The sequence below is a fragment of the Petromyzon marinus genome (assembly GCF_048934315.1).
Source record: "Petromyzon marinus isolate PM22_M1 ecotype Great Lakes invasive population chromosome 70 unlocalized genomic scaffold, UKy_Petmar_22M1.pri1.0 chr70_unloc.4, whole genome shotgun sequence".
Lineage (NCBI taxonomy): Eukaryota > Metazoa > Chordata > Hyperoartia > Petromyzontiformes > Petromyzontidae > Petromyzon > Petromyzon marinus.
In genome coordinates this window covers 283,533-297,622 of record NW_027422606.1, presented here as the reverse complement: position 1 = coordinate 297,622, position 14,090 = coordinate 283,533, and the positions used below count along the sequence as shown (strand labels likewise).

The 14,090-nt window shown below is 54.1% G+C and overlaps 1 protein-coding gene across 1 annotated transcript in view; it reads left to right on the top strand.

Moving 5' to 3' along the window:
* The window catches only part of LOC116937796 (elongation factor 1-alpha 2), a 59,362-nt gene extending 46,251 nt beyond the window's left edge, over positions 1-13,111 (top strand). Inside the window, exons 8-9 of the mRNA XM_032944907.2 lie at positions 124-358; positions 12,959-13,111. Of these exons, the coding sequence (XP_032800798.1) occupies positions 124-358; positions 12,959-13,083 (360 nt within the window). The 3' untranslated portion in view covers positions 13,084-13,111. The remainder of the gene's footprint in view (positions 1-123; positions 359-12,958) is intronic.
* Positions 13,112-14,090: the final 979 nt, after the last annotated feature.

Sequence of the window (14,090 nt, the reverse complement as noted above, 5' to 3'; positions counted from 1 at the left end):
CACATACTCACCCACTCATCCACTCACTCACCCACCCACTCACCCACCCACCCACACACCCACTCACCCACTCACCCACTCACTCACCCACCCACTCACCCACCCTCCCCCTCCTCTCCCCAGGTGATCATCTTGAACCACCCGGGCCAGATCTCTGCGGGCTACGCCCCGGTGGTGGACTGCCACACAGCTCACATCGCCTGCAAGTTCGCCGAGCTGCGTGAGAAGATCGATCGCCGCTCGGGCAAGAAGTTGGAGGAGAACCCCAAGAGCCTCAAGAGCGGGGACGCCGCCATCGTCATCATGGTGCCCGGCAAGCCCATGTGTGTGGAGAGCTTCGCCAAGTACCCACCACTCGGTAAGACTCAGTGGTGACACACACAGTGACACACACACAGTGACACACACACAGTGACACACACAGTGTCACACACAGTGTCACACACCATGTGTGTGGAGAGCTTCGCCAAGTATCCTCCACTCGGTATGACACAGTGGTGACAACAAAGACAAAGATCCCCCATATAGCCTTAACAGACTGTAGGGGCAAGTGCTGTTAGCGAGCACCTATGAAGGCCGGAACGGTACACGAGGGGGTGGGTGGCCAGCACCACGCCCGACCGCCTTTGTCTCCCTAGTGGCAATGTTTACACACCGCACCATGTACTCATTTGAGGCTGAGTCGACCTAGGGGAGGCCCGGGACCGGTTCAGATAATCGTCACTGGTGTTGGCCGTGAGCGGGAATCGAACCCGGGTCGCCAGGTTCATAGCGCAGCGCGCTAACCGCTACACTACCGCTCCCCACATACACACACACAGACACATACACACAGATACACAACAACAACAAGAACCGCCATTCGCCACTAAGTGGCGGTGACCTCACACACAGTGTCACACACACAGTGGTGACACAGTGACAAACACACAGTTACACACAGTTACACATACACAGTGTGACACACATACACACAGTGACACACACAGTGGCACACACACAGTGACACATACACACAGTGATACACACAACAACCGCCATTCGCCACTAAGTGGCGGTGACGTCACCACGACGCTTGTGCCAGGCTATGTGCACCCTGAGGCCACGTGAAGTGTCGAACGCCCGCTGGCAGGAGGTCACAGGGCAAACCCAGGTGCCACGGGTCGACTGACTGAGATGACTGGCTGATGCACCACCTGTGCCCCCTACTGTGCCAACCTGCTGTGCTTTAGCCACCCGGCGCTCCGCTCGTTGTTCTGAGCGTCGCTCCTCCACCCTCCGTTGTTGTTGGAGGGCGACTGCCTCCAACTGCCCAGTAGCGTCCTTCACGAGCCTCCTCCACAGAGGCCGATCTTGACACCGCTGGTACCAGTCATCGGCAAGTCCACTCAGCTCCACGTCCTCCTGTACCACATCACTCCATTTCTTCTCTAGCCCGTGCCGCGCCCGCTTAGCCCCCTCAATCCGGCCAAACAAAAGCTGTTTTGGCATGCGTTGGCTGGGCATGCGGGCTACATGACTCAGCCATCGCAGCCTTGCCCGCCGGAGGAGCTCACCGATGGGACCCTGCCGAGATCTTTCAAGGATTTGTGAGCTCCTCACACAATCCAGTCTGGTTAAACCCAGGATGGATCGTAGGCAGTCCAGCCTAAATGTTTCTAACCGGCGAAGATGTTCCAATAGGGGGGTCCACGTTTCGCAAGCGTAGAGAAGGGAGGGAATGACCGTGGCCGAGAAGACCTGAAGCTTAGTGCGGAGCGATTGACCAGGTAGCTTCCACACAGCGTTACGCAACCGATGAAAAGATATTGCCGCTCGACTGATTCGGAGTGAGACCTCTGCTGTTAAACTGGAGCCAGTCATAAGCACACTGCCCAGGTATGGGAAACTCTCCACTCTCTCCACAACTGCCCCATCACCGATTGGGAGTTGTGGGGGTGGAGTGTCCGATGGTACAAAATACCCAGGCAGGTGCTTAGTTTTGGTGGGGCTGATGGTAAGGCCCCACCTCTTAGTGGCACGCTCCAGTCTCAGCAGCAGCGTCTCCAACTCCTCCTCTGACTGAGCAGCTATTACCAAATCATCAGCATACATAACGTGGTTGACCAATAGGGAGCCATCGCTTGACCGCACCCGGGCATCGATCAGCCTCCCATTATATCTGTACCATATGGAGATTCCCCCGGTACAGCTATTGAAGTCTTCACGAACCACGTGGTCGAAATAGATGTTAAATAATGTGGGAGCCAGAGGACATCCCTGTCGCACCCCAAGGTGTACAGGGAATGGCTCTGACTCCCGGCCACGTAGTTTTACCCGGGCCTGCTCACCATCATGAAGGTCCTTAATGATCGTGAGCAGAGGGTCAGGTACTCCAAAAGCACGAAGAACAACCCAGAGCCCAGGCCTACTGATGGTATCATAGGCCTTGACCAGGTCAATAAAGCGGAGATGTAGGTCTTGCTGGAATTCCCTACACCTCTGCTGTAGCAGACGGACAGAAAACATGGCATCTGTGCAGGACCGCCCTTTCCTGAAACCGCATTGGGGCTCCGCAAGCCTCTCCTCAGCGTGGCAGCCCCCTACCGTTGTTATTGAGCTGATCTGGCCCATGCCTTTCAATCACTCCAGACCAGGTGCCAGCATCATGACCAACTCGGGCATTGAAGTCACCCTACAAGATGACTCTATCCCGAGGGGACACTTTAGCCAGCACCTGTGACAGGAGGTCATAGAAGGCATCTGACTCATCGGCTTTGCCTGCATCCCTCCACGGATGTTCGTCTTCGGTGGGGGCATAAGCAACCACGACCACCACTCCTCGCCTCCGGTTGATGGGAAGGCGAGCCCAAAGTAGCCTGGGGCTTACAGCTTCCCACACCTCACCGCCACGCTCCCACGCCCCCATTCATCATTTTGTTCAGAAGAAGAGCCACACCCTGTTGTTTGGCAGTCTGCTGCCCCGTGTAGAGGACTGTCCACCCATCATGGTGGCAGGAGCCAGAACCGGTCCACCGGACCTCCTGAATGCCACAGAGATCCAGGCGGTACCGGTCCAGCTCCCGACAGAGGAGTGGCAGCCTCTCCTCCGTAGTGAGCTTTAGAACATTCCACGTGGCCACCCGCAGTGGATTTTGCTGATTTCTGGAGGAGCCCCGAGGGTAAAGATTCAGTCTCCTGGCTCCGCCAATTGGGGTTTGGCCAGGAGACGTCACAGACGCCTGTCCCCCGGGGCCTCCGGCACGAGCTTAGTTTAATATGTTGTCGTCCAGATCCCCCTTTGGCCGCTGTGGTGGCTACCCACACCGTGAAGAGAATGGCCAATCTCAATTGGCCCTCCCCCCATGGCACCGCTCATTGCAGTGTTACCATGCAACACCGCCACCAACACCAACACACCAACACCAACACACCGCCACCAACACACCAACACACCGCCACCAACACACCAACACACCGCCACCAACACACCAACACACCACCACCAACACACCAACACCAACACCAACACACCGCCACCAACAACAACACACCAACACCAACACACCGCCACCAACACCAACACACCACCACCAACACACCGCCACCAACACACCAACACCAACACACCGCCACCAACACCAACACACCAACACCAACACACCGCCACCAACACACCACCACCAACACCAACACACCACCACCAACACCAACACACCAACACCAACACACCGCCATTAACACCAACACACCACCACCAACACACCGCCACCAACACCAACACACCGCCACCAACACACCGCCACCAACACACTGCCACCAACACCAACACACCGCCACGAACACCAACACACTGCCACCAACACCAACACACCGCCACGAACACCAACACACCGTCACCAACACACCGCCACCAACACACTGCCACCAACACCAACACACCGCCACCAACACCAACACACCAACACCAACACACCGCCACCAACACACCAACACACCACCACCAACACAAACACACCGTCACCAACACACTGCCACCAACACCAACACACCTCCACCAACACCAACACACCGCCACCAACACACCGCCACCAACACACCAACACACCGCCACCAACACACTGCCACCAACACCAACACCAACACACCGCCACCAACACCAACACACCGCCACCAACACACCGCCACCAACACCAACACACCGCCACCAACACACCGCCACCAACACCAACACACCAACAACAACACACCACCACCAACACCAACACACCGCCACCAACACACCGCCACCAACACCAACACACCACCACCAACACCAACACACCGCCACCAACACCAACACACCGCCACCAACACACCGCCACCAACACCAACACCAACACACCAACACCACCAACACCAACACACCGCCACCAACACCAACACCAACACACCAACACACTGCCACCAACACACCAACACACCGCCACCAACACACCAACACACCGCCACCAACACACCAACACCAACACACCAACACCAACACACCAACACCAACACACCGCCACCAACACCAACACACCAACACACCGCCACCAACACCAACACCAACACACCAACACACCGCCACCAACACACCAACACCAACACACCAACACCAACACCAACACACCGCCACCAACACCAACACCCACACACCAACACACCAACACCAACACACCAACACCAACACACCAACACCCACACACCAACACACCAACACCAACACACCAACACCCACACACCAACACACCGCCACCAACACACCGCCACCAACACACCGCCAACCAACACACCGCCACCAACACCAACACACCGCCACCAACACCAACACACCAACACCAACACACCGCCACCAACACCAACACACCCACACCAACACACCGCCACCAACACACCAACACACTAACACCAACACACCAACACCCACACACCAACACACCAACACCAACACACCAACACCAACACACCAACACCCACACACCAACACACCAACACCCACACTCCAACACCAACACACCGCCACCAACACCAACACACCAACACCAACACACCAACACACCGCCACCAACACACCAACACCAACACACCAACACCAACACACCAACACCAACACACCGCCACCAACACCAACACACCAACACCAACACACCAACACCAACACACCAACACCCACACACCAACACACCAACACCCACACACCAACACCAACACACCGCCACCAACACACCAACACACCAACACCAACACACCAACACCAACACACCAACACCAACACACCAACACCAACACAAACACACCAACACCAACACACCGCCACCAACACCAACACACCAACACACCGCCACCAACACACCAACACCAACACACCGCCACCAACACACCAACACCAACACACCAACACCAACACACCAACACCAACACACCGCCACCAACACCAACACACCAACACCAACACACCGCCACCAACACACCAACACCAACACACCAATACCAACACACCAACATCAACACACCGCCACCAACACACCAACACACCAACACCAACACACCAACACCCACACACCAACACACCAAAACCCACACACCAACACCAACACACCAACACACCAACACTAACACACCAACACCCACACACCAACACACCAACACCAACACACCGCCACCAACACCAACACACCGCCACCAACACACCAACACCAACACCAACACACCAACACACCGCCAACCAACACACCGCCACCAACACCAACACACCAACACCCACACACCAACACAACAACACCCACACACCAACACCAACACACCGCCACCAACACCAACACACCAACACCAACACACCAACACCAACACACCAACACCCACACACCAACACACCAACACCAACACACCGCCACCAACACCAACACACCAACACCAACACACCGCCAACCAACACACCGCCACCAACACCAACACACCAACAACCACACACCAACACACCAACACCCACACACCAACACCAACACACCGCCACCAACACCAACACACCAACACCAACACACCAACACCAACACACCAACACACCAACACACCAACACACCAACACCAACACACCAACACACCAACACACCAACACCAACACACCAACACACCAACACCCACACACCAACACACCAACACACCAACACCAACACACCAACACACTAACACCAACACACCCACACACCAACACACCAACACCCACACACCAACACACCAACACCAACACACCAACACCAACACACCAACACCCACACACCAACACACCAACACCAACACACCAACACCCACACACCAACACACCGCCACCAACACCAACACACCGCCACCAACACACCGCCAACCAACACACCGCCACCAACACCAACACACCGCCACCAACACCAACACACCAACACCAACACACCGCCACCAACACCAACACACCCACACCAACACACCGCCACCAACACACCAACACACTAACACCAACACACCAACACCCACACACCAACACACCAACACCAACACACCAACACCAACACACCAACACCCACACACCAACACACCAACACCCACACTCCAACACCAACACACCGCCACCAACACCAACACACCAACACCAACACACCAACACACCGCCACCAACACACCAACACCAACACACCAACACCAACACACCAACACCAACACACCGCCACCAACACCAACACACCAACACCAACACACCAACACCAACACACCAACACCCACACACCAACACACCAACACCCACACACCAACACCAACACACCGCCACCAACACACCAACACACCAACACCAACACACCAACACCAACACACCAACACCAACACACCAACACCAACACAAACACACCAACACCAACACACCACCACCAACACCAACACACCAACACACCGCCACCAACACACCAACACCAACACACCGCCACCAACACACCAACACCAACACACCAACACCAACACACCAACACCAACACACCGCCACCAACACCAACACACCAACACCAACACACCGCCACCAACACACCAACACCAACACACCAATACCAACACACCAACATCAACACACCGCCACCAACACACCAACACACCAACACCAACACACCAACACCCACACACCAACACACCAAAACCCACACACCAACACCAACACACCAACACACCAACACTAACACACCAACACCCACACACCAACACACCAACACCAACACACCGCCACCAACACCAACACACCGCCACCAACACACCAACACCAACACCAACACACCAACACCAACACACCGCCAACCAACACACCGCCACCAACACCAACACACCAACACCCACACACCAACACAACAACACCCACACACCAACACCAACACACCGCCACCAACACCAACACACCAACACCAACACACCAACACCAACACACCAACACCCACACACCAACACACCAACACCAACACACCGCCACCAACACCAACACACCAACACCAACACACCGCCAACCAACACACCGCCACCAACACCAACACACCAACACCCACACACCAACACACCAACACCCACACACCAACACCAACACACCGCCACCAACACCAACACACCAACACCAACACACCAACACCAACACACCAACACACCAACACACCAACACACGAACACCAACACACCAACACACCAACACCAACACACCAACACCCACACACCAACACACCAACACCAACACACCAACACACTAACACCAACACACCCACACACCAACACACCAACACCCACACACCAACACACCAACACCAACACACCAACACCCACACACCAACACACCAAAACCCACACACCAACACACCAACACCAACACACCAACACCAACACCCACACACCAACACACCGCCACCAACACCAACACACCGCCACCAACACACTGCCAACCAACACACCGCCACCAACACCAACACACCGCCACCAACACCAACACACCAACACCAACACACCGCCACCAACACACCCACACCAACACACCGCCACCAACACACCAACACACTAACACCAACACACCAACACCCACACACCAACACACCAACACCAACACACCGCCACCAACACACCAACACCCACACACCAACACACCAACACCCACACTCCAACACCAACACACCGCCACCAACACCAACACACCAACACCAACACACCAACACACCGCCACCAACACACCAACACCAACACACCAACACCAACACACCAACACACCGCCACCAACACACCAACACCAACACACCAACACCAACACACCAACACCCACACACCAACACACCAACACCCACACACCAACACCAACACACCGCCACCAACACACCAACACACCAACACCAACACCAACACACCAACACCAACACACCAACACCAACACAAACACACCAACACCAACACACCGCCACCAACACCAACACACCAACACACCGCCACCAACACACCAACACCAACACACCGCCACCAACACACCAACACCAACACACCAACACCAACACACCAACACCAACACGCCGCCACCAACACCAACACACCAACACCAACACACCGCCACCAACACACCAACACCAACACACCAACACCAACACACCAACACCAACACACCAACACCAACACACCACCACCAACACACCAACACACCAACACCAACACACCAACACCCACACACCAACACACCAACACCCACACACCAACACCAACACACCAAAACCAACACACCAACACCCACACACCAACACACCAACACCAACACACTGCCACCAACACCAACACACCGCCACCAACACACCAACACCAACACCAACACACCAACACCAACACACCGCCAACCAACACACCGCCACCAACACCAACACACCAACACCCACACACCAACACACCAACACCCACACACCAACACCAACACACCGCCACCAACACCAACACACCAACACCAACACACCAACACCAACACACCAACACCCACACACCAACACACCAACACCAACACACCGCCACCAACACCAACACACCAACACCAACACACCGCCAACCAACACACCGCCACCAACACCAACACACCAACACCCACACACCAACACACCAACACCCACACACCAACACCAACACACCGCCACCAACACCAACACACCAACACCAACACACCAACACCAACCCACCAACACACCAACACACCAACACCAACACACCAACACACCAACACCAACACACCAACACCCACACACCAACACACCAACACCAACACACCAACACACTAACACCAACACACCCACACACCAACACACCAACACCCACACACCAACACACCAACACCAACACACCAACACCCACACACCAACACACCAACACCCACACACCAACACACCAACACCAACACACCAACACCAACACACCAACACCCACACACCAACACACCGCCACCAACACCAACACACTGCCACCAACACACTGCCAACCAACACACCGCCACCAACACCAACACACCGCCACCAACACCAACACACCAACACCAACACACCGCCACCAACACACCCACACCAACACACCGCCACCAACACACCAACACACTAACACCAACACACCAACACCCACACACCAACACACCAACACCAACACACCGCCACCAACACACCAACACCCACACACCAACACACCAACACCCACACTCCAACACCAACACACCGCCACCAACACCAACACACCAACACCAACACACCAACACACCGCCACCAACACACCAACACCAACACACCAACACCAACACACCAACACACCGCCACCAACACCAACACACCAACACCAACACACCAACACCAACACACCAACACCCACACACCAACACACCAACACCCACACACCAACACCAACACACCGCCACCAACACCCCAACACACCAACACCAACACACCAACACCAACACACCAACACACCAACACCAACACAAACACACCAACACCAACACACCGCCACCAACACCAACACACCAACACACCGCCACCAACACCACAACACCAACACACCGTCACCAACACACCAACACCAACACACCAACACCAACACACCAACACCAACACGCCGCCACCAACACCAACACACCAACACCAACACACCGCCACCAACACACCAACACCAACACACCAACACCAACACACCAACACCAACACACCAACACCAACACACCGCCACCAACACACCAACACACCAACACCAACACACCAACACCCACACACCAACACACCAACACCCACACACCAACACCAACACACCAAAACCAACACACCAACACCCACACACCAACACACCAACACCAACACACTGCCACCAACACCAACACACCGCCACCAACACACCAACACCAACACCAACACACCAACACCAACACACCGCCAACCAACACACCGCCACCAACACCAACACACCAACACCCACACACCAACACACCAACACCCACACACCAACACCAACACACCGCCACCAACACCAACACACCAACACCAACACACCAACACCAACACACCAACACCCACACACCAACACACCAACACCAACACACCGCCACCAACACCAACACACCAACACCAACACACCGCCAACCAACACACCGCCACCAACACCAACACACCAACACCCACACACCAACACACCAACACCCACACACCAAAACCAACACACCGCCACCAACACCAACACACCAACACCAACACACCAACACCAACACACCAACACACCAACACACCAACACCAACACACCAACACACCAACACCAACACACCAACACCCACACACCAACACACCAACACCAACACACCAACACACTAACACCAACACACCCACACACCAACACACCAACACCCACACACCAACACACCAACACCAACACACCAACACCCACACACCAACACACCAACACCCACACACCAACACACCAACACCAACACACCAACACCAACACACCAACACCCACACACCAACACACCGCCACCAACACCAACACACCGCCACCAACACACCGCCAACCAACACACCGCCACCAACACCAACACACCGCCACCAACACCAACACACCAACACCAACACACCGCCACCAACACCAACACACCCACACCAACACACCGCCACCAACACACCAACACACTAACACCAACACACCAACACCCACACACCAACACACCAACACCAACACACCAACACCAACACACCAACACCCACACACCAACACACCAACACCCACACTCCAACACCAACACACCGCCACCAACACCAACACACCAACACCAACACACCAACACACCGCCACCAACACACCAACACCAACACACCGCCACCAACACCAACACACCCACACCCACACACCAACACACCAACACCCACACACCAACACCAACACACCGCCACCAACACACCAACACACCAACACCAACACACCAACACCAACACACCAACACCAACACACCAACACCAACACAAACACACCAACACCAACACACCGCCACCAACACCAACACACCGCCACCAACACACCAACACCAACACACCGCCACCAACACACCAACACCAACACACCAACACCAACACACCAACACCAACACACCGCCACCAACACCAACACACCAACACCAACACACCGCCACCAACACACCAACACCAACACACCAACACCAACACACCAACACCAACACACCAACACCAACACACCAACACCAACACACCGCCACCAACACACCAACACACCAACACCAACACACCAACACCCACACACCAACACACCAACACCCACACACCAACACCAACACACCAACACACCAACACCAACACACCAACACCCACACACCAACACACCAACACCAACACACTGCCACCAACACCAACAAACCGCCACCAACACACCAACACCAACACCAACACACCAACACCAACACACCGCCAACCAACACACCACCACCAACACCAACACACCAACACCCACACACCAACACACCAACACCCACACACCAACACCAACACACCGCCACCAACACCAACACACCAACACCAACACACCAACACCAACACACCAACACCCACACACCAACACACCAACACCAACACACCGCCACCAACACACCAACACCAACACACCGCCAACCAACACACCGCCACCAACACCAACACACCAACACCCACACACCAACACACCAACACCCACACACCAACACCAACACACCGCCACCAACACCAACACACCAACACCAACACACCAACACCAACACACCAACACCAACACACCAACACACCAACACACCAACACCAACACACCAACACACCAACACACCAACACACCAACACCAACACCAACACACCGCCACCAACACACCAACACCAACACACCAACACCAACACACCAACACTAACACACCAACACCCACACACCAACACACCAACACACCAATACCATTGTTAATTGTTGTTGTGTATTGTTGTTAATTGTTGTTGTGTATTGTTAATTGTTGGTGTGTATTGTTGTTAATTGTTGTTGTTGTTGTGTATTGTTGTTAATTGTTGTTGTGTATTGTTGTTAATTGTTGTTGTTGTTGTGTATTGTTGTTAATTGTTGTTGTTGTTGTGTATTGTTGTTAATTGTTGTTGTGTATTGTTGTTAATTGTTGTTGTTGTTGTGTATTGTTGTTAATTGTTGTTGTTGTGTATTGTTGTTAATTGTTGTTGTGTATTGTTGTTAATTGTTGTTGTTGTGTATTGTTGTTAATTGTTGTTGTGTATTCTTAATTGTTGTTGTTGTGTATTGTTGTTAATTGTTGTTGTTGTTCTTGTTGTTTATTGTTGTTGTTGTTGTGTGTTGTTAATTGTTGTTGTTGTGTATTGTTGTTGTGTATTGTTGTTGTTGTGTATTGTTGTTGTGTATTTTTGTTGTTGTTGTTGTTGTTTCCAGGGCGCTTTGCGGTGCGCGACATGAGGCAGACGGTGGCCGTGGGGGTCATCAAGCAGGTGGAGAAGAAGGTCGCCTCGCAGGGGAAAGTCACCAAGTCGGCACAGAAGGTGCAAAAGACGAAGTGACGTGGGGGTGGTGGGGGTGGTGGAGGTGGTGGTGGTGGTGGTGGGGGTGGTGGTGGTGGTGGAGGTGGTGGTGGTGGTGGTGGTGGTGGTGGTGGTGATGGTGGTGGTGGTGGAGGTGGTGATGGTGGTGGTGGGGGTGGTGGTGGAGGTGATGGTGGAGGTGATGGTGGAGGTGATGGTGGAGGTGATGGTGGTGGTGGTGGTGCGGGTGGTGGTGGGGGTGGCGGTGGTAGTGGGGGTGGTGGTGGCGGTGGAGGTGGTGGAGGTGGTGGAGGTGGAGGTGGGTGATGGTGGTGGTGGTGGTGATGGTAGTGATGGTGGAGGTGGTGGTGGTAGTGGTGGTGTTGTTGTGGTAAGAGGGGGATCAGCAGCAGCAGCCGCAGCAGACCAAGTGAGAAGACGCTTGGATGGTGGTGATGGTGGTGGTGGCGTCGTGAGAGTGGGATCATCAGCAGCAGCAGCATCACCACCATCAACATCATCACCATCACCACCATCACCACCATCACCTTCACCATCATCATCACTTTCACCATCATCACCACCATCAACATCATCACCACCACCATCACCTTCACCACCATCACCTTCACCATCATCACCATCACGACCACCATCACCTTCACCATCATGTTCACCATCATCACCACCATCAACATTATCACCATCACCATCACCACCACCATCACCTTGACCATCATCACCACCATCAACATCACATTCACCATCACCACCACCATCACCACCACCACCACCACAAACATCATCACCTTCATCATCATCACCAACAACATCATCACCACCTTCACCATCTTCACCACCACCTACACCATCATCACCACCATCAACACCATCACGACCACCATCACCACCACCATAAACATCATCACCTTCACCATCTTCACCACCACCATCACCACCACCATCTTTCACAGCTGTTATTAAAGACGTTATTAAAGACGTTATAATGGAAAGAACGTGTGTGGGTGTCTTTGTATAATAATTAT